Source organism: Motacilla alba, chromosome 1A (assembly GCF_015832195.1).
Source record: "Motacilla alba alba isolate MOTALB_02 chromosome 1A, Motacilla_alba_V1.0_pri, whole genome shotgun sequence".
NCBI lineage: Eukaryota > Metazoa > Chordata > Aves > Passeriformes > Motacillidae > Motacilla > Motacilla alba.
Genome location: NC_052031.1, coordinates 22743390 through 22763943, shown reverse-complemented (window position 1 = coordinate 22763943; position 20554 = coordinate 22743390). Strand labels below are relative to the sequence as shown.

Below are 20554 nucleotides of genomic sequence, written 5' to 3'. Positions count from 1 at the left end.
CCCATTTGCTGCTGATACACAATGACTCTCCTTCAGCATGACCCAAGACACTTGAAACAATCAACATTTTGAGTGAAGAAATGCTCTTATGATATAAAACTGTCTTATGATATAAAACCAATCCCCATGGACACAGCAAAGTGCCTTAGTGGTTAAATAGGCAAAGTGGTATGATTCAACAAGAAAGAGATTAATTTACCTGACAAGACATCCACGCATACTCAGTTTGTGGCAACAAGAATGCAGCTGAGCAACAGCAGCAAGGCATACCCCACCAGTGAGGCTGGGCTGTGTCTCACACAAGACACAGAGATCTGGCTTGGCTTTCTGGATTCTTATACCCCTTCCTTGCTCTTAGGAACTTCTCCCATTTCCTATTCATTTCAGCAAAGAAAAAAATCTGGGCAAACAAGCAATGAGAAAACAAGAGCTGGAAAGGACAGAGGGGAAAAAAAACCCCACACTATGGCAGCAAGACCATGTATTATCTCAGCAGCTCTCCATCTTTTCTCAGTCAAGGTGCAGCATCCCTCATTCCCATCCTGGTATTACTCACAGGTCTCTACCCTTCAACAACCCCAGCGCCTTGAACTACAGTCCTATCAGTCCTTATCTTTTCTATAGTTTTGTGGTACCCACATCCATCACTTCACCAAACCTTTTATTACTATCTTCCCTCCTCTTTTGACTTTGGAGCATTATTCCAGAGCCTTTTTCAGTTCTGGTGCTGTTTCATTCTCCTCTACTGCCCTGGGCCTCAAGAATTTGGAGGAAAGAAGCAGTATTAATAGTGGAACAAGTGGCAATGAGGGAAAACAGGAACAAGGAAGGGCTACAGGGCTTGCTCCAAAAGGATCATGAGGCCAAACACAGCGACACCCAGGCAAATGAACACTCAGGATCACTCAGGATCTAAGTCCCCAAAAACAAAGTAGTCACCTCCCATCAGGTGAGCCTAGAAGTAGAGCAGGCAGTAAAAAGTGTGGCACAGGAGTCCAGACAACATGTGTCATGCAGAAAACACTGAAACCATGAAATTACTACTGCCAATAGGTATCTACCTTTCAGCACTGTGCCTCTTTCCTAAAGCAAGAGCAAAGGTCTCTTCACTATTGAAGAAATATACAGCAAAGAATTAAAATTCATGGCCTCTTAATGGCACAATCCAACCTTGCTATCATAAGTCAAATACATTTCCCTGAACTGCCCTCAAGAGGCCAGACAGTTCTTGTTACTTGGAGCTGCTGGATAACAGCACCAAATAGTGCTGCATTGCCTCAGTGCAACACTGCCGAGCATTCAAGGCAGCTGCTCAGTGCCTGGATGAAAGCAGCAGATCATCACCATGATCACAGCAAACATTTGGATTTAAGTCAAGTACTTGCAAGAAGACCTGGGCACTCCTATCAGTTCAATTCCTGTCACGCTTCCCCATGCTGCTCAATACACAGCTGCTCTTGCTGTGTTCTGCAGGCAGCACCTCCATCACTACACAACTCCCAATACCCCACACGGCCAAGCAACTCTTGTCTCCTCTGTAGGCTCCCTCTCACACTAAAGGAAATTAACTGTTTCAAAGCACTTGCCTTTGAAAATGTCTTTTAAGGACATACACAGCAAGGATTTATTTGTCAGGGAAGACAAGGTCAACAAAATGCACCATGCTTACGTGGGAAGACAGAGAGATTGGCATTGAACCCCAGGACCAATGAACTCCACTCCACAGAGATGGGAGCCCTAGAGAGTGCACACTTTCCTGCAAAGCCTGGCTTAGCTCTGTGGTGACACTGTGGCATCACCAAAATCCATCTCAAAATCAAAAAACTTGTCCGAACCTTAAAAATTCTGATCTAAATAGGAAAGACACTTGCTCTCCATTTCAAGGCAAAAAGATGTATAGTAATTAGTACAGGCATCATCTCCAGCAGTTTACCTTTGAATTCAAAGTTAGAAATATAGAGAGAAAAAAAAAATCCACTATTTTTTTGAGAAATTTGCTCATATACTAGGGTATAATAAAAATTGGTGAACTTTCAGTGTATTTTCTCTTACCAGTGGAACATTAAACAAGCAGCACTTCAGAATGCAAGCTTAATGTCCAGCCCCTTAGGCTATCTAAAACTGAGATTTAGCTGAGTACTGTCCTCTCATCAAACCTGAACTACAGTATTATAAACACATTTAAACCAGTCTTTCAAACAAGGTAGGCCAACCTGTCTTGTGAATCTCTGTCTTCTTCCTCCTCATAGCACATTTGTAAATAGGCTGTTGATAAAAGTCACAAAATACAAACTCAGCCTGTCCAGCTTAATACTAAACTGCACGGGTTTACACCAAGTATGTTTGTTAGTTGTTTCTTCCCTTTAATGCTTGGTATCTAAATAATTTAGAAATACTTCTGGTTGGTAAATAACAATTCCAGTGCCAAATGTTAGTACAAGGTACTGGAGCAGCTGTAACTGTGCTAAGAGTCCACATGGATAGGAATAAATATCCTGTCTTAGTACAGAGCAAATAACCTATACTATGTATTACTGCAGAAACACATGCTGCCACAAAAAGGAAAAAAAAACAGACAACAGAATTTGTTATCACTAAAGTCTCATATTAATTCCTGCCAACTGTAGTCATAAGTACTACAGAATAGCTGATGCTGTGGTACTGTAGAGCAGCTAATGTTTCACACAGAGTAAGAATGCCTTCTAGGAAGAAAACATTAGCAGTTATTGGTATCTTGCAAAACAGCAGATGTCCAAATTTAATCAACCCTGTCACCTCTGCATCCACATGGACTGAAATGGGTGTATGTGTATAGAAGAATTTGCCACAAGAAGTGACACAGTCAACATTATCTCAGCATTCTTTAGACAGACTTCACAGAAACCACAAGTTTAATGATGGTTTGTCTGGTTGTGTTTCAACTCAATACACGGCTTAGTCTACCAGGGTCCAATTTATAACCAGGTTCCATCAGAACTGAATTAATAAGCTGTTTAACCACACACCAACAGCGTCTACCAATGTTTAGCTCTGAGGAATATTTATTACTCAAGCAACTATGTGATAAAAATCAGTAACAGGATTTGCCCTGTTGACCATCAAATAGTTCTAATAGTTTTCCCCTTTGTGAAAACATACACAAAGTTGAATCCAAATTTGCTGATTGAATGCTGCAGTTACAGAAAAGTAATGGTTAAAAATACAAGAACTTGCAATGAAAATTTCAGCCAGGAATGATTTTCCAGTAGGATTTTCATTAAGCTCTTCTTGCCAAGCACCAGAGCTTACTTTTGTTATTTTAATAAAAAAAAGAACTCAAAAAAACCCTCCCAAACAACAACACCACTAAACAAATAAACACCACCACCACAACAAAAAAAACCAAACAAAATTTAAAAATAACATACAAACAAAACCAAAACAACCCACCCACATTCTTAGGTTACTACTCGTAATGAATATATGCTCTTTGTTAGGGTTTGGGTTTTTTCAGTTAGGCAATGTGCACAACAAACTTTGAAAACAATCCAAAACAGAGCCTCAGAAGAGGAGAGGCAAAGTATTTATTTGCATCCAAGTCAGTGACTTTGAAGAGCTCAGCTCTTCCCCTTTAGGCTGGCATCACAGCTACTTCTACATGAGAATGTTGGTCAATCACACACAAAAAAAATACAGAAACTCAAGGTACACATGGACTCTTCAGACCATCTACCCTTCAGGACATATTCCTGAAGTAATTAAAATGAAATGATCATAGCTTTAAAATGCCAGTTCTACAAAAAGTCCAGAGCGTGCACCTCAGCAGACTGAGGTTTTCCATTTTCCTACTACTAAGCTGAGCAAACGTGAGTTTGATCTATACTTATGCCCTTATGAGAAGATGGAAATGTTTCAAGCATTTAAACTTCAAGACAAAATTTCAAGAACAAAATGAAAATGATTATGTATTCAAATGTATTAAAACCAAACACTATATTTATTTTATTGTCTTTACACTTTATTACATTTTCCAAAAATCCATTTCAATTAACATCAGCACTTGCAATGAGCATGCTGCCAGGAATGCCAAGACTTGTATCCAATTATCTGTGCATGCCATCATTATGGCTTTCATGTACTTCAAAAAGAAGACTGAAAGCATGATTGAAGAGGTTGTTAATGTTTTACATGAAGGTTCTTTTCTTTTAGTTCATCTGGTTGAACAAAAGCTCATTTTGTTGATCCATCAGTTTTCCGATTAGTCTGATGAATGAAGCATTGACTTATGTCAGCATACTTCTGTATGGTATAACATAACTGCATTCATTTAACAATCAATCAAAGACAATGACATATTTAGGAAGATATAATTTAGTTTTGCTTAGCAGTTTTTTTAGCAAGAGCAAATCTCAAGCTCCTGAAAATGAAATATTGCAACATAAAATGAGAGAAATGTCTTGTTTTGATTTAGTTTAACTTGACTGCCTAAACACACTTCAAATTATTTATTTCCAGATGGTACTAAAGGCTGTAAATTATTTCTTCTTTTCACTTGCAGTGTAAATAAACTGAAGGTCAAAACTAGTTTTAACTTCATTATCTCTTGAAGTAGTAAGGTGCATTTTTTCAAAGCTTATACTGAAAATAGCTTTTTCTTTTCCCAGATACTATGTGGCACTGATCAACATCATATAGTTACTTTTACCTTTTAATTAATTTAATCAGTATTAAAAACTACCACCACTATAAAATAAAGAACACATTATGAAAGAAATCTTATACTCTTACAAAAACCCCTAAGTTAAGTAAGTTTATCGTATTTTAATACTTTCACTGTTTTGATGAAACAAAAATATATACAAAGCCCTTTTAAGATATGTAAGAAAGATCACTAGAGAAATAATTATATGGTACAAAATTACATTAATCCATTACTCTTACATACATGCCCATAATTAAGTAATTGTCTCAGAACTTGTCTCCATTGATTTCAACATTGCAATGCTAAGATCTAGAAATAAAAAATGCATGACTATTCTGTAACTCTAACATGTTCAGATTTAAATGAGAGTATTCCCCAACAATATAATTTTGAAAGAACCATCTTCACACTGCATACAGGCTGAACAAAATATCTAAAAGGAGAGACAGCACGGCCCTCTTGCAACTAAGGAACACTTCTGTCACAGACATTCAGCTGGAAATATTAAATCAAGCTTCCTCCAACCCTCTCAAATAAAAAAAAAAAAAAATTAATGCAAGACTGCAGTACAGTTTTGCAACTGTTTATTCTGCAGTTAGAATATTTCTGTTAGAGAAAAGCAAAGGTTCCATAAATCGCAGCCAATTTCTTATGGTGTTTTATGGTCATTTTGTGCAAAATCTGTGAGGTTTAGGTGTCGCATACTTAAGCCTGCACAGATCCACAAGAAAAATTCAACTGAATGCACTCTGTGAGAATCCAGCACACAGTGCAGTGAAAAAACAGCAAAAGCCCAACTCTACTTGTATGGCACCCTGGACAGTCCCAACGGCTGAAGGGTTCTAGCTGTCTGATTTCTCCTACTGCAATTACAGCAGTCAAGTCTGATAAACCTCCTATAAACCTCATTGCTCCTGCTCTCTTCAACTTACAGAGTGCTTGGAATCCTGCTTAGCCTCATGTTAAAAAACAGAGTCCAATTCTGCAAAGAGCTACAGCTACGCTTTTAAGAAGCATACAGACATGTGGCACTCTTCGATCTCTTGGAAGTCAGTACTGCCAACAGTCTAAAAATTGTAACTCTAAACATTTAAAATTTGTGTGAACTTGATGGGCTTTTGTTGGAGTGGCATTTTTTTTGGTTGACTGTTGCTTTAATTTTCCACAAATTCACTGACTTACAGATGAAGAACATGTTGTTTGGCTCCCTTGACAGTCAAAGCCACATCACAGCTAAACTGTACACAAAACCTTGTGCAGGAGAGACTACTACATTTCAGCTGCTGTCAGCTCAGTTATACACTCTTCAAATGAAGGAAAAAGATGGATATTTGGAATTTATTTTTAAACTTGCTCACAACCAAATGCAACTGCAAAATTCCACATCCATGTAAGAGAAGACAAAGCTTCTGAACACACTCATAATTAACTTTCATCAGCTACAAGTGCTGCTACTTTACACACACAGTCAGCAGTGGAATAATGCAAAGTCTAGGTTAGGTAGCTGTTGCTCAGCTAGGACTCAAAACAGTAGCATACAGATTTGTTTCAGAGTACTCAGACTCATGACCCTATAATTATTAGTACTGAAGAGTTTGAGTTATTTTTCCCTTCAGCAACTCCTCTACTAAATGAAATGAATTTTTGCAATTGAGACAGTACTTGTCTTTCAGTCACAGCATAATGCAGTCTAGGCAATAAATTATTTCCTACTGTGTACTTTGCAATTACAATTCCTCACCGATACCGTAACTCAACAGGGTAATAAAAAATAATCAGTATTTATCTAGTGCCTGTGGATTAAAACCTTTCTAACACTCCTGAAACAAAACAGAAGTTATGAAACATACCCAGACAAGGAGCAACAGATTTCTTTTCACCGTTCCACAGTATCCCAGCATTCCAACTATGATGAGGAAACAGCAGACTGCAATCATAACTGGGTGGACCACAGGAAAGTAAGTCAAAATGACAGCCTCCTCCACCCTAAAAACCAATCAGAACAATAATCAAAACAAGCACAAGCACAATTAACTAAAATAAAAAAATACTGCCATTAAGAATAAAATGGTGATTAGCAGATGCATTCCTTCCAGCACTTTACACATTTCACAAAAATCTCTTCAACATGGTTTTAAAGTCAAATGCTGCATTAAGATACCAAAAACTGCATTGTCCAAAACCTCTCTGGAGTAAAGGTAATCTTCCTGTCCTGCACTTGCACAGTATGCAGCTCAACGAGGCCCTGTTTTATCACCAGGGCTCATAAGCACTGCTGTAATAAAATTAATAGAATTTCTAAATCTCTGGACTGAATAAAGTATTCAAAACTAAATAGTAATATAATTTTATTACATGTTGTCAACAGACCAAAAATTGATCCCTGTCAGAAGAAAAAGCCACATGATTGAAACTCCAATCTTTCCCTTTTTTCTAATTTCAACTGATGCCCAAAACTGGGGCAAAATGCACCTTCCAATACAAGAATGATTAGTTTAACTGAAAGATTCTCAATTCTCTAAGTCCTAACTAAGAAGCTTACCACACAGAATGAACAACATTTATCCTAATCAGTAACCCACACAGATTAGAAGTTTAACTAAAGCTTTACCTTGTTTCTGCAGTTAAAGTGAGAACATTATTCAGGTAGTCTCTCAGCCAAGCAGAAACCCCTAATATGCTGATGGACATCAACTAAAAAGAAAACATTAAGTTATTTATCATGTGTTTAACACGAATTACAAGATCATTCACAATTTAAGTAGAGGATAAATCATCACTAAGATCTTTCATGCATTCATTTATTTGAACAACATACTGTCCCCAAAACTGTACTACTATATGCCTAGAATTGGTTTGTAGCCCAAGTATTAGGGTGCCAGTGACAATAATCTTTTCCACATAGTGATGATACTGCTGGCTCCCATCCCACCACTCCACAACATACCATAAAAACAACAGGGAGGGGTTACACTGCTAAAATCAGTGACTCTTCAGGGCTCACAAGTGATACACATCAGTCTGCATGAAACCATGAAGCCATGCCCAGCTAGTGAAGAAAAATCTGACACAACAGTCCTGATACACTGACACTCAAGAGAGGAGATAAATCTTTGGGTCAAATTTGGAAGAAACTGATTCTCTTGCTCATTCTGACACAGTCACACCATGAACACTACATTTCAGCTTCCTGAACCATAACATGAAAATAAAACTAACTGCATTTCAATGATAAATCACACAAAGCATTTGGGTATCTAACATGTCAGGCACTTCAGAGGCATAAAGCCACTACACTTTCACCAGGACTGCTCCCACAGCAAGTAAATCCCTAAGACTGAGCTAGAATTCCCCATCTAGAATTGCCACCATCTCAGCAGACATGAATTTCTGCCACCTGATGCCATCATACACTTCAGCACACCTGGAACTTACCAGGAGAAGCTCTGCCCTCTGATTTTCTTGAGAAGACAAACCTGAACAACTCATTCACAACCTGCCACACTGCGACAGCACTCTGGCACACTGTGGCAGCACTCAGCTGCAGCAGAGGTACTGCTAGAGGACAAGGCACTCCTCACTCACTTTCACGGGGTACCTAGGCCTGAGCCACAGAAGATGCAGTGCAGGACCTCAGAAGCACCACTCTCCTGCTGAGGGAGGGAGTCCTAAGCATGCTGACTTTCCTGAATACTACTATTTTCATGAACTGCATAGAGAGTATGACAGGGCACATCAGCATTTCACTTCCAGTTTCTTACACCAGTAAGAAGTGCTTATCTCCCCTGTTATCCTCAACATTCAGCTTCTCACACACCCTCATATTTCCCTCAAGGTATTTTGAAGAACAAGTTAAGTGGTTCAAACCTAACAGGAAAAGTCACTCTGTGTCCTTACTGGCTCCTTAGCCTGCAGCATGCCCACAGCAGACCACTTCTGCCTTTGTGATTTCACAGAAGTCCCAGCAGCTATCCCAGAGCTTCTTCCTGCTTTTCAGATCTGATGCACAAAGTGCAGGCAGTGCCCAGGTTGTGCGCGCTGCCTGCAGGAGCTGGGTGCTTGGCATGCTGCAAGCACACTCCTGGAAGCTAGTGCATGCTACATGTCTACTATATTCACTCCTGTTCTTTATAGTCTGTGGGATCTGTTTTAGTTGGTGAAACAGTAACAGTAAAGAACACTTTCTATTGTCTTATTTGCAGGAAGCTGCAGGAACAAGGAAAACAAGATGACTGGAATCTCCTCCTAAATAAACTCCTCCCACCTATCGCCTAAGAAAGCACCAGGCAAACATACCACACAAGCAGTCAAAAACACTAGAGAGGTAAAGCAGACTACAAGCAGCCAGCCTACTTTCTTGTTGTCAAAAGGCAATACAAAACATTTTTAACCCTCCACATCTCCCTGAAAGCCCTGTTGATACATACAGAAAACCATTCGCTCACACATCCACTCTGTTTTATGGTAAAATATTTAAGATATATTTAAGATGTAACCTGATTTGGTTACTCCATTTTACAACAGCAGCGTTCAGAAATGAGAAGTCCATCAAAACACTGCTCAGAAACTTTCAGGAAGAGCCAGATGGTCCTGCTATAAAAGCAGTACTAGAAAAATGATCACTTTCTAAATAATATTCCTCCTCACATACCAGACTGGGGGACTGCCTGCTCCTTGCTGTCCATTAGGCACTTTCAGGCTGCACCAATTTTCTTTCAGCCGTCAGCATGAGGCAACACATTGTACACAGCAGTGAGAGGTGGTGGATTTCGAGGAAGACTAAACTGTTCTTTCAGCAGAGGTAAGATCTGGCAGCATATTGAAGCAAGCAGGTTACTCACACAACAGGGAGATCAGAGAGCAAACAGGTAAAAGGCAGAGGGGAGAGAAAGGACTTCCTGGAGACCAAAAAGTACTGAGCAGAGTCCTGTCACTAACAGAACCATTCAGGTGGCTGGAAGAAAAGGACTTGAATGCAAATCAAGAAGGACAAGAACTTTCAGTTCTGTTCTGTCTGCCTAAATTGAGTTTCATCTACCTAGATATGTATTTTTGCCCACATAAAATGCATGGAAAATGTAGGCAGATAGCTCACCAAGCTGAGGCAGACACATGGCCAGGTGACTTCCACAGAAATGCTCAAAATGCTCAAAACGTGACTCCCTCTTTATTTATGAACAGTAACTGGAAGTAAAGGACTCCTTCCTTCAACCTAGGAAACATAACCTTCACCAATAATATAACTACATGAACATCATTTCAGTTCATAACAACAAACTCTCAATGAAAGGCCTCTTGCATCATTCAGAAAGATTTTAGCCATTTAGATTCTGCCTGGCTATTCTCATTTAGTATGAATAACTAACAATTACTATTGTTTTTTGCTGATGAAAATTACATGGAAGAACATTCCACCTATAAAGCCTTGAAAGCCAGGCTACCCCTCAGCAACTCACCTACCCTGTGCCTTGCATGTTTTCATCACCATTAGCTGCTTCAGGTGTTACTGACTTCTGCTACTCTTAAAATGCACAAGAGCTAGGTCAGCATGACTCTGAAAAAAGTGCAAGCATATTGTCTTACCTCACTGCTAAACAGATGTTACACACAGATTACCTGTGCAACACTCCTCCAATCAAATTCCTAGTGAGGCACCTTTGGGCACCATATTTTCAAGGAAGTCCAAAGTGAATTATTACTCTGAAAGACCTGAAAGCCAGAGTGCTGTGACACACTTCATTCACAGGCATGAAAGCCAGTAACAGTATCCAGCTGGGGTGGCAGAAAGGCATGGGGCAGAAAGTGAAGGCAAACACTCAAGAGGCTCCTCTTGAAAAAAAGAGGCCTTGTAAAAGAGCAAACTGATAACTCAAAATAGCAATTCAGAAAAAAGTTCATTACAAAAGGTGTATTTCACAGCACATAAGCCAGCAAGTGCTTGGTAGCTCTTCACTAACAGAAGGAAATGATGGGGAAAAAATTGCATCCCCTCTGATCAGAAGTGAGGCTCAGGGCAGCAACACCCTGACAGATGAAAGATGCCTCTGCAACACCAGACTGTCCTGCATAATGACTGTTGTTTATTTTACTGACAAAAGATTATCAAGTACTAGCTCCCATCCATCAATCCACTTGCTCACCTGCTCCACAGCCACAGGGGAATCACAGCAAGAACACAACACACATGTCTAGCCTCCACAGCCTCCTGCTGACTCAACGTGCAGATGTGCTGCCCTGTAAAAGCACTAAACATCCTCAAGTGCCAGATGACATCAAGAAAGCTCCAGGCATCCACCACTTCACACCACCTACAGCACACGCAGATATTCAGCCAGCAGCACAAGAAGTCCATCAACACCAGCAGTACAACTGAGTCCAGGCACTCAGCAGGCAGAAACAATAACAGCCTCCCCAAAAACCTTGGTGTACATCCAAACCCACCAGCAAGTATCAGCAGGCACATCACTGCAATTCACTGCCAAGTGATTTTCAAGAAGTCATGGGCAAGAGCAAGGTCCTGATTACAGCTCTTGTTGGTTCATTTTAAAGATGGTAAAACAGTGGCCCCAAAAACTGGCAGTCCCCACTTCAGTCACTGCTTCAAAACAATTTATATGTATAATACAGTTAAAATCTGTATCAAGCAATCAGATGAAAGAAGTTTATGACAAAACTGCTAAGACAATTCTCACATTAGCAGTAACATCATTTCCCCAAAAAGTTCTCATTCAAGCTTCTCTGATGACAGCCAGTCTGCTGTACTGTAAATATGTTATGATAGTAAGCAATAAAATATGTTTACTTGTTGCAGTTGGCTGCAAAAGTCACTATGAGTTTAATTCTGAACTGTCACAGTATGTTGTATACCCATCAACATGACGCTGAGGAGTTCACAATGATGCCTACTGTAATGCTCTATTTTAAATATATTTTCACACTGATTGAACTTAGTAACTTAGATTTGAACTGAGGTAACAAATTCTATTTTTATATATGACCAATATGCATACAATAATATATTAAGCTACTAAAGTTTTCTTAGACAACTGAATTAAAATATCCAACAACAGACTTCAGCTATTAGGAGTGATCATTTCCAAGCATAGTGTAAATTGTCTTTGGAACTCTCTTATGTAAATGAAGCATCAAAATTGAAATATAAAATCATCTGCAACCCATTAAGTATATCTTTTAAGCCATTATTTTGAAATTGCTACTCCCAATGTCTCTGAGGCCATACCTAAACTGGAAAAGAAACCTGCATTTCCAATTAACAAATTAATACGGATTTTGGTCTTAAAGGGAGCAAGTCCAATTGATCTTGCTATATCCACACATGTCTTCACACTCTCACCATTTTTTTCCATTTGAACATTCTAACACATTCATTTTACTTTTGCTCAAATTTGAGAATATTTTTTAAATATTACATCGGAGGAAAGATTAAAAGTATCTTCTATAGCAAAAATCCCACATGATCATTTTTATTCTATTAGATGGCGTAAACATCTTCAGGCCATGCTCTTATATCCATTATGAAACACTGACTAACAGCACTACAGAGCAACTTGCTTTACATAAAAAGATATGACAACATTCATCAAGATATGTCCCATAATTTTAGTTAAAAAAACACAAACAAAACCCAAAACACAAACCTTGTGAAAATCTTCTTGTTAAAAATTTTTGAGTAATCTGAGCTATGACTTACCAAGGGACGGAGGGGATTACACCACCACAAGGTCAGGGGCATAGTGTAATGCTTTTACAGGATTTTCACTATTAGGTTCAATATTCAGATCATTGAACAAACACAGATAACTCAGATCCGTGGATAAACAGACAGCTGCATTTTTTGGGACAGAGGGACATAAGGGTGGAGGAGGGGGAGAAAGAGGCCTTGTTTTTCTGTATTACCTGGCAAAACCACTTAAATGTTTAGAGAAAGAAGAATTGCCTATAGAAAAGGGAAATCCCCTATTTCCTAGAAAAGCACTTTTTATTCTACAGATATTCCAACATTTCATTTTAGCTAAGCTTTCTACAAGGTTATGCCTTGGTCCCCTCCCACATCAGTAAACAGCTGAAGCATGTTCATATTTGCACTTCGAATCTGGGTTTGCTTGCACAGCTGCAACAGTGAGTTAGCAACCTGCTCCACATTTGGCACGGGCGGGAACTCTCACAGTTTGCAGTAAGGCAACTGCTGGAGCACTGAGAGGCTGCTAAGAGGTCAGCCTCCCGGGCAATATGAGCCAGTTTTTCAGCAGGTGGCTGTTCAAGGTGCCCAGAGGAAGCACAGCAGAAAGAACAAGAGCCCAAGCATGCAAACAAAGCTGAGGTCCAGTTCCACTGTGTGTCAGACCCACATCAACCTCTGGGCTGCACAGCACAAGGGTACATTAAAAGCAAGTGCATGTATTTCTTCAACCACCCTCTCTACAACTACTCAGGCACTGCACTTCTTGTTAGGACATGACTTGTGCCACTTTTCCCTCAAAAGTAACCAGCTCACAGTCAAGACATCTTTTGCTTTGGGGAGGAACAGGCGTGTGCTGCTCATCACAGGTAATCCAGAGCAATGCTCACAAGTCAAGTATCCCAATCCATATCACAATCCACACATCACCATGATGTGCCTTCACATATATATTTTTTTATTTAAGAGTTTGCTTTTATTCATGGAGAGTGGTCGATCTCAGAGGTAAATTATTTTTAAACTCAGTATATGTATATATGTATATACACACACACAGACACACACACACACACCCAGAAAGAGCATGTGTTTCCTATGATCCACAGGACTACATTAGCTGTTAGTGGGTTTATACCTAACTTTCCCATTTTACACATGAATACCCATAAGCATACAAAGATGATTAACAAGAACCTACATTTTTATTTAAATCACATAGTCCTATAAAAATGCACAAAATTAAACTGTCCCCTACACCCTGTGAAATAGCTACAAGATATTTAAAAAACTGTTATTATTCTATGAGCCTTGTCTAGAGCCTGTCACAGACTCAAGACAATAGAGAATCTTCAGGGTACAGGAGCACACTGGGCACAGGGTAATGGAGATTAATGAATAATTGGATAGCTATCTTCTACAAAAGGAGATGTGAATTTAAAGAAACAAAAAGTATACAAGTACCTACATGCCAGATGGATCCTTCCAGCTTGCTTCAGATTGTGGTCTACCAATATAAACACACAGCTTGAAATTTTTACTTCCCCCTGAGCTATGGGCTCAAATCTTGTCAGCACAGGTTTGTGATTCATCCTCCAGGTTAACGCAATGAGTTCCACAGAGTTAAGCGGAACAATAATACAACTGTGAGTATTACCAAAAAAGTGTCTTTGGTTAATTTCTTTCTGAATGGCAATTAAAAAGCATATTAATGCGACTTCTAACATTTGGGTGGGGTCTGGGTTTGTTTTTTCCACTTCCATTAGCACATTAAGCCACTCTATTTCAGGACAATTTTCCAGAAACTCATCCAGCAATTCACAGCTGATATGCCACTCAGGTTGAGCCATATCACCTACAAAGATACTTGGAATAAAAAGTTTTATAGAGGTAGACACAAAGTTAACTTATGGCTGACCTCTACTTTGTTAGAACATAGTATGGTAATGTAATAATGTCATATAAATATTACAGCCTAAAGAAACCAAAAACTAGGAGATTTCTCAAATACCAGAATTAAAAATAGTTCTGGTCCTTTAAAACTCCTTCTGTAGCTTTCTCTGCTGAAAGCATTCCTTTAAAAAGACAGCATATTCCCACAGAAGCCACAGTTATTTTCTTTATACAAAGAATGCTAAGAAAAGCAGGTTTTAATTCCACATGTCTAAACTGCAGTCTCTAAAATCAGAGGATATTAACCTAAAACACAGTTTATTGTGCTACAAGTACCTTGCCAGGCAGTGTTAATTTCAATGGATATTATTTGCCACTTAAAACATTGCCCCAAAATTTTCATTCCAAGTATCTACAAATCCCACCAACAAGAGTGGAAGTCAAAACACAGGAGAAACAACCTCTATGCAGAATCTGGTTTCACAGAAGGCAGGATAGACTGATTTCTTTCTCCTGTCACAATAGACTTGAAAAATAAAGCAAAAAATTTACAAGATTCAACACATGCATTTGAAGTTGGATAAAACAGGTAATAAAATATCACTGCTTCCAACCACCCTTAGTTACCTCCTAGCACAACACTCATATTCACTTGCTCCGAGTTCTCAATTAGTACACATAGGCAAAACTAGATTTAAGTGTGCATAGTGGTCAAATGGAAAACTAACTGGAAACATGCTCTGCTTTCATTTTATGTGATTTTTTTTTAAATTTTGTTCACAAACACAAGCTCAAGATAGATGCAAACAATTTTCACTGCCTGCCAGAAGTGTTTATTGGCTGCAATCACACAAGTGAAATTAAATGGTACTGCTGAAGGAAATCTGAAACACTGTTCAACAGAAACAGCACATCCCTAGGCAAAAAAAGCTCACTAGGTGAAAGGAAAGTGGCACTATCACTGTCTTGGCTCAAACATCCACTGACACTATTAATCATCAGTGAAGAGATCCTTACCACCTGTGACACAGTCAACTGCAACTTACAACCTTGATTTGTCTGCAGCACTACAGTACAGTCATCCTCAATTACAAGCGACACAACAGCAGCTGCTCCTGACTCACATGCTCACCAGGAAAAAAAAAAAAGTTTTTAGTTTTCCCAAGATAGAAAGTCTACACAGACTTTTTCATGCATTCTTCCTGCCATGTTATACTTCGCTTTTCTTCCAAAAAAATTGGAGAAAATGGATCAAATTATTGCATTGCTTATAGTTGCATTATTATCACTATTTAGTTCATCTATTTCAACTATTAATAACTTTTTTAAAGAGCATACATGGCTAAGCTGCAAAGGAAAGTAGAACAAACCTGTACGTCTCAAAACTACTGCACTGTTTAATCCCCTACTACTGTAAGCAGCCAGGAGGCTGAATTTTCCCTGTACTCAGCACCATTTGCCAGTTCCTGTTCTAGCACAACCCACAGGGGATACTTGCACTCCAGTATCTCCTGTGATATGTCTGTGCCATTATTACAGGCTGACTACGTTCTCTGACTGAAGGTCTGTCTAGTATAAACGCTTGCAAAAGTGGTTTGACTAGGAAAACAACCACAGCAAAACACAGAACAGTGGCAGCACTGCAAAGCGTGGCAAAGAGGGACTCTGTGAGGACAAGTCGTACAGTGCTCAAAATGAATGAGGATACTCATGTTACACCCAGGACTGTACTGAGCTGGGACAGCGGCAGGAGCTTGCCAATCCAGTAATGCCCCCAGCAGAAGGGAAACCTCTGCAGTCTCATAAACTGCACAAAACATATTTGAAAAGCCATCAAAACTAAATTTCTCCAAGTCTCAACACACACACTATCCAGATATAACAAAGATCAGTACTGTCCCTAAGAACAGAAAAGTAGGAAGCAGTAGGAACACGTCTCCCTCAAAAACCACTGAGATAGGCTGCTTAGCTAAGCACTAAGTCTTGACCACAAAGCACCAAATCATGCCTTCTTGGAGGTCTTCTCTTTTATTAGGCTGTCCAGATTTTAATATACTGGAAATAGTAGTGTTACAGAACATAGAATCAAGTTGGATCCCTCAGTCTTAGAAATTATGCCAAGAAGTGATACCCATATCTATATATATATATGAGGATTGCAGAAGAATTAAACCAAATGTTAACTGCAGGATTTATTCTGAAATTCCTTGTCTAGGGCACTGTCAAAAATACACAGCCAAAAAAAAATTAGAAGACAGAGGATGTCCTGAAACTGCAGCTTCCACTGCTATGAAAGAGACATCTGCAGTCAGATGCATGCTTCAGTGGACCGTGGAAAAAGCTTCCAGAAGGGCATCATCAGGTCTATGACCAGTGCCAGTCACTTAACCAACAACAGTTAGAGCACAGATAATGAATTTATTTCCATCTTGTAAGAAGAAAGGCTTTCTGCAAGTTGCAGGTCCTGAAGTACCAATTCACTCACTTCCACAAAACCAGTGTTCTTCTGGAGCAGAAAAGGCAGTACATTTACTGGTCCATTATAAAACACGATGAACCACTACAACAGAGCCTTGGCCTTTCAGCTGATTGCCTATGGATTGTTTACAGCTCAGAAGACTTTAGGTCAAAAGTGACAGAAAGCATTGTAACAACACTTCCTGCCTGCCTCCCTCTCATGCACACACAGGTACATCACAGCTCATCAGCTGAGCTCAGCCAGAAAAGTTTTTTTCCAAACAGAGCACAGAGCTGTACATTTACAAGCAATACTAAGGAGAGCCTACAAGGATAGCAGCAGAGTGACTGACTTCTGTAAGCATCGAAACCAACCAAATAATGCAGACAGCAGTGTTTTGCAGCCACCATCTGCACCTTCAGTTTTTCAGCAGTATTCATGATCAGACTAGCCATTTGTGTTATCTTAAGGAGCTTCATATGCACTAGTCTATCCTCACCAAGCTGGCAATGACAAATGCCAAAGTCCCATCACACATACTGGGACAGCTGCACACAGGACACACTTTGAAGCTTACTTCAGATGTACTCTTCTGAGACAGTCAGACCTTACCAGACAGTGTCCACTGACTCCTGCACAATTTTATTCAGGACTTCAAAGGCTTCATGACCCTAGCCTGAACAAAGCAATCCTTTCTGCACAAAAACTACCATTCTGCTCCACATGCTGTTTAACAGTTTTCTCTCTCATTCATATTCTGATTTTCACTTAGTTTTCAGTCATCACGGGACTTCATCTCAATTCCAAAGCCCCTGCCATGGGCAGAGACACCTCTCACTAGAACAGGTTACTCAAAGCTTGAACACTTCTAGGGATGAGGCAGACAAAATTTCTCTAGGCAACCTGTTTCAGTGACTCGCTGGTACTACAGTAAGAATTTCTTCCTTTATAATATGTAATATAAACCTACTCTCTTTCAGTCTGAAGCCACTCCCCCTTGCCCTTACTACATGCTCTAGTAAATAGCCCCTCTCCATCTTCCTTGTAGGCTCCCTTCAGGTACTGCAAGGCCACAAATAGGTCACCTCAAGGCTTTCTCTCTTCCAGGCTGAAAAATCCCAACCCTCTCTGCCTTTCCTTGCAGAAGAGTTACTCCACCCCTCTAACGATCTTGGTGGCCCTCCTCAGGACCCTCGCCAACAGGTCAATCAACAGATCCCCTTCCTGTGTTGGGGATCCCAGAGCAGGATGCACGGTAGAAAAAAAATCAGATATAAACTAGGTTTGGTCTCATCCCTGCATCATTCAAGTCTCGAGCACCTCAGGAGCCAGCCCTTATGAACCAGGTGTGAGCTGTCATCCCATCTGCATCCCTTACCAAGCACAAATCTCATCAATTCAGGTGGAAGAGATGTCATTTGTTGCAAATGAGTGAGGACTCTGAAAATATCCATCCAGCTGTTTCTTCAAAGCTCCAAAAGTTTAAGGAACAAGAGTTGATCACACCCACTTGTGCTGAGAGTGAGAAACCCTACTGCAATAAATACAGCTTAGACTGAAATCCTCAAAACAAAAGGCCTTGCCTACCACTTAGGATCTGTCCACTGAATACACAAAAAAGACTCTGGGCAGACTATTCAGGTACCTTCGAGAGCCTGGAGTTCATCTTGGGTCACAGGATGCTTTGAAACTCACCCAGTCAAGAAGCCACCCGTGAATACCGCCCTCTTCACATATTACAGGTACTCCAATCCCCACGAGTAACCCTAATTCAATTTTACTTCCTACTAGTTTCCAAAGGCATTTTTTTCCCCCAGTAAAATGTACTCCCCTGCGGGAGCTGCCTGGCACGGGGCCAAGGGCACCAGGGCGGCACCTCCGGCCCCCGGCGCCGCGCGTTCGGCCCGCGGCCGTGCCCGGCACCTGCCCGCGCCCGGCACTCACCCAGAAGAGCAGGTTGAGGGCGTAGAGCAGGCAGCGCAGGCACTTCACCGAGTCCTCCCTGGCCATGGCGAGCCCCCGCGGGACACAGCCCCATCCTCTCACCACATCCTCCCTCCCGAGGCCGGGCCGCCGGCGCCCTGCAGGGGAAGAGGGGGAGAAGGGTGGGCGAGTCCGCCTCACAGAGGGACCAGCGCGCAGGTGGAGGCGGCGGAGCCGCGCCGAGCCCGGACCGGCCGCGCCCCGCGGAGACCCCCGGCAGCCTCCCTTCCCCTCCCGCCCCGCCCGGAGGCAGCGAGGGGCGAGCTGTTCTCATAAAAATAATAAATGCGCGGGCAGGGAGAAGCCACGGGCTACTCCAGCGGCACAGCGAGCTGAGCTGAGGGCAGCGGAGGCACGGCCCGGGGACGCCAGCTCCCTCTCAGCTCAGGATGGACGCGCTGCCCTGGGGAGGCAGGGCGGCCGTGGGACAGCGGCCACTTACCGCCCGGACGCCTCCCGCACTCACTTGCTCCGGCGAGGACTCATGGGGCCGGGGCGCGGCAGCGCAGCGCGGAGCCGCGGCGCCCATGCCCTGCGGCGGGCGCGGGGGAAGGTCCGGTCCCGGGGAAGGTCCGGCCCGGCCCGGCCCGGCCCCGCGGCTGCCCCGGCCCCTCCGCCCCGCCCGCAGCGCTCCGCCAGCCCGCGGCACCCGCGCATGCGCCGCCGCCCGCCCGCTCCTAGCGCCGCCGCCAGCGCTGGCCGGGAGCGCAGAGACCCCGGCGGGGCCGTGTGAGGCTGTGCCCCCGGTTCGCGGGCCGGGCCGTGTGAGGCTGTGCCCCCGGTTCGCGGGCCGGGCCCTGTGAGGCTGTGCCCCCGGTTCGCGGGCCGGGCCGTGTGAGGCTGTGCCCCCGGTTCCCGGGCCGGGCTGTGCCGCTGGCATAGACGCTTGTGCCCAGTGCCCTCGTTGTGGCGTGGTTTCAGAGCTGGGGGCCTTTTTTCCTTCAGGGGAGATGTTAAGCGATGGGCTGACTGGAGTTGAATGACATGAAGCCCCCTCTCTTGTGACACGTTGGCCCAGGGTGGCAAATGCCACACGAAACGCGTTTGCAATGGTCCACAGGCATCTCACAAAGTTCCAGCGTCTGCACCGGAAACTGAACTCTGCCAACATCAAACCCAAATCTCGTCATTTACAGCCCAGCACCCACTCCCTCTGCTAAACAGCAAATTTAGAAAAACAACCATATTGGAGTGTTTTTATTCTAGAAATAGTCAAAACCTGTAGTTATTATTGAGGGAAAATGGCCATTGACTTTTCCTGTAATGTACGTGGAACTTAGAAATGACACAACTGAGCTGAAAAAAAGTCATCCTTCTTCTGAAACCCATTAGTGTGTGGGTGCATCTGGTGATCAGGGTAGGAATTCTGTGGAATCTCAGGATGGGCTGGGACCTTACAGCTCATCTAGTTCCAGCCTCTCTTAACCTTGCAGCTCATCTAGTTCCAACACCCTCCTCTGAAAGGTGTTCTGTTCCTCTGCAGCGAACACCTTTCACCAGCTCAGCTCAGAGCTCCATGCAGCCCAGCCTTGAACACCTCCAGGGATGAGATATCCATAGCTTCTCTGGGCAACCTGTTCCAGTGCTTCACCACCTTAACAGTACTGAATTTCTTCCTCAATATCCAGTCTAAACCTTCTCTATTTAATTGATACTGATGTCTGTGCTGTTACAATGTGTGTATATATGTACACACATATTTCAAAACTAAGAATTATGTTTAAAACTCAGAGTTACATGCAGATTAGTAACAAATTTTCCATTAATACATATAAAGGTGTTGCAGTGCCACCATCACAAAAATTAGAATAAAATATACTGGAATATATTTCTTAACTAGAAC

General features: G+C 41.9%; 1 protein-coding gene across 3 annotated transcripts in view; it reads right to left on the bottom strand.

Annotated features, from left to right (window-relative positions):
- The window catches only part of TSPAN12 (tetraspanin 12), a 41223-nt gene extending 21882 nt beyond the window's left edge, over positions 1–19341 (bottom strand). Inside the window, exons 1-4 of one of the 3 annotated variants that reach the window (XM_038154376.1) lie at positions 19154–19341; positions 18673–18809; positions 7293–7375; positions 6532–6667 (exon numbers count right to left, since the gene is read on the bottom strand). In XM_038154376.1, the coding sequence (XP_038010304.1) occupies positions 6532–6667; positions 7293–7375; positions 18673–18738 (285 nt within the window). In that variant the 5' untranslated portion in view covers positions 18739–18809; positions 19154–19341. The remainder of the gene's footprint in view (positions 1–6531; positions 6668–7292; positions 7376–18672; positions 18810–19153) is intronic. The other 2 variants (XM_038154374.1, XM_038154375.1) reach the window with 2 other exon arrangements.
- Between the last annotated feature and the right edge of the window lie 1213 nt (positions 19342–20554).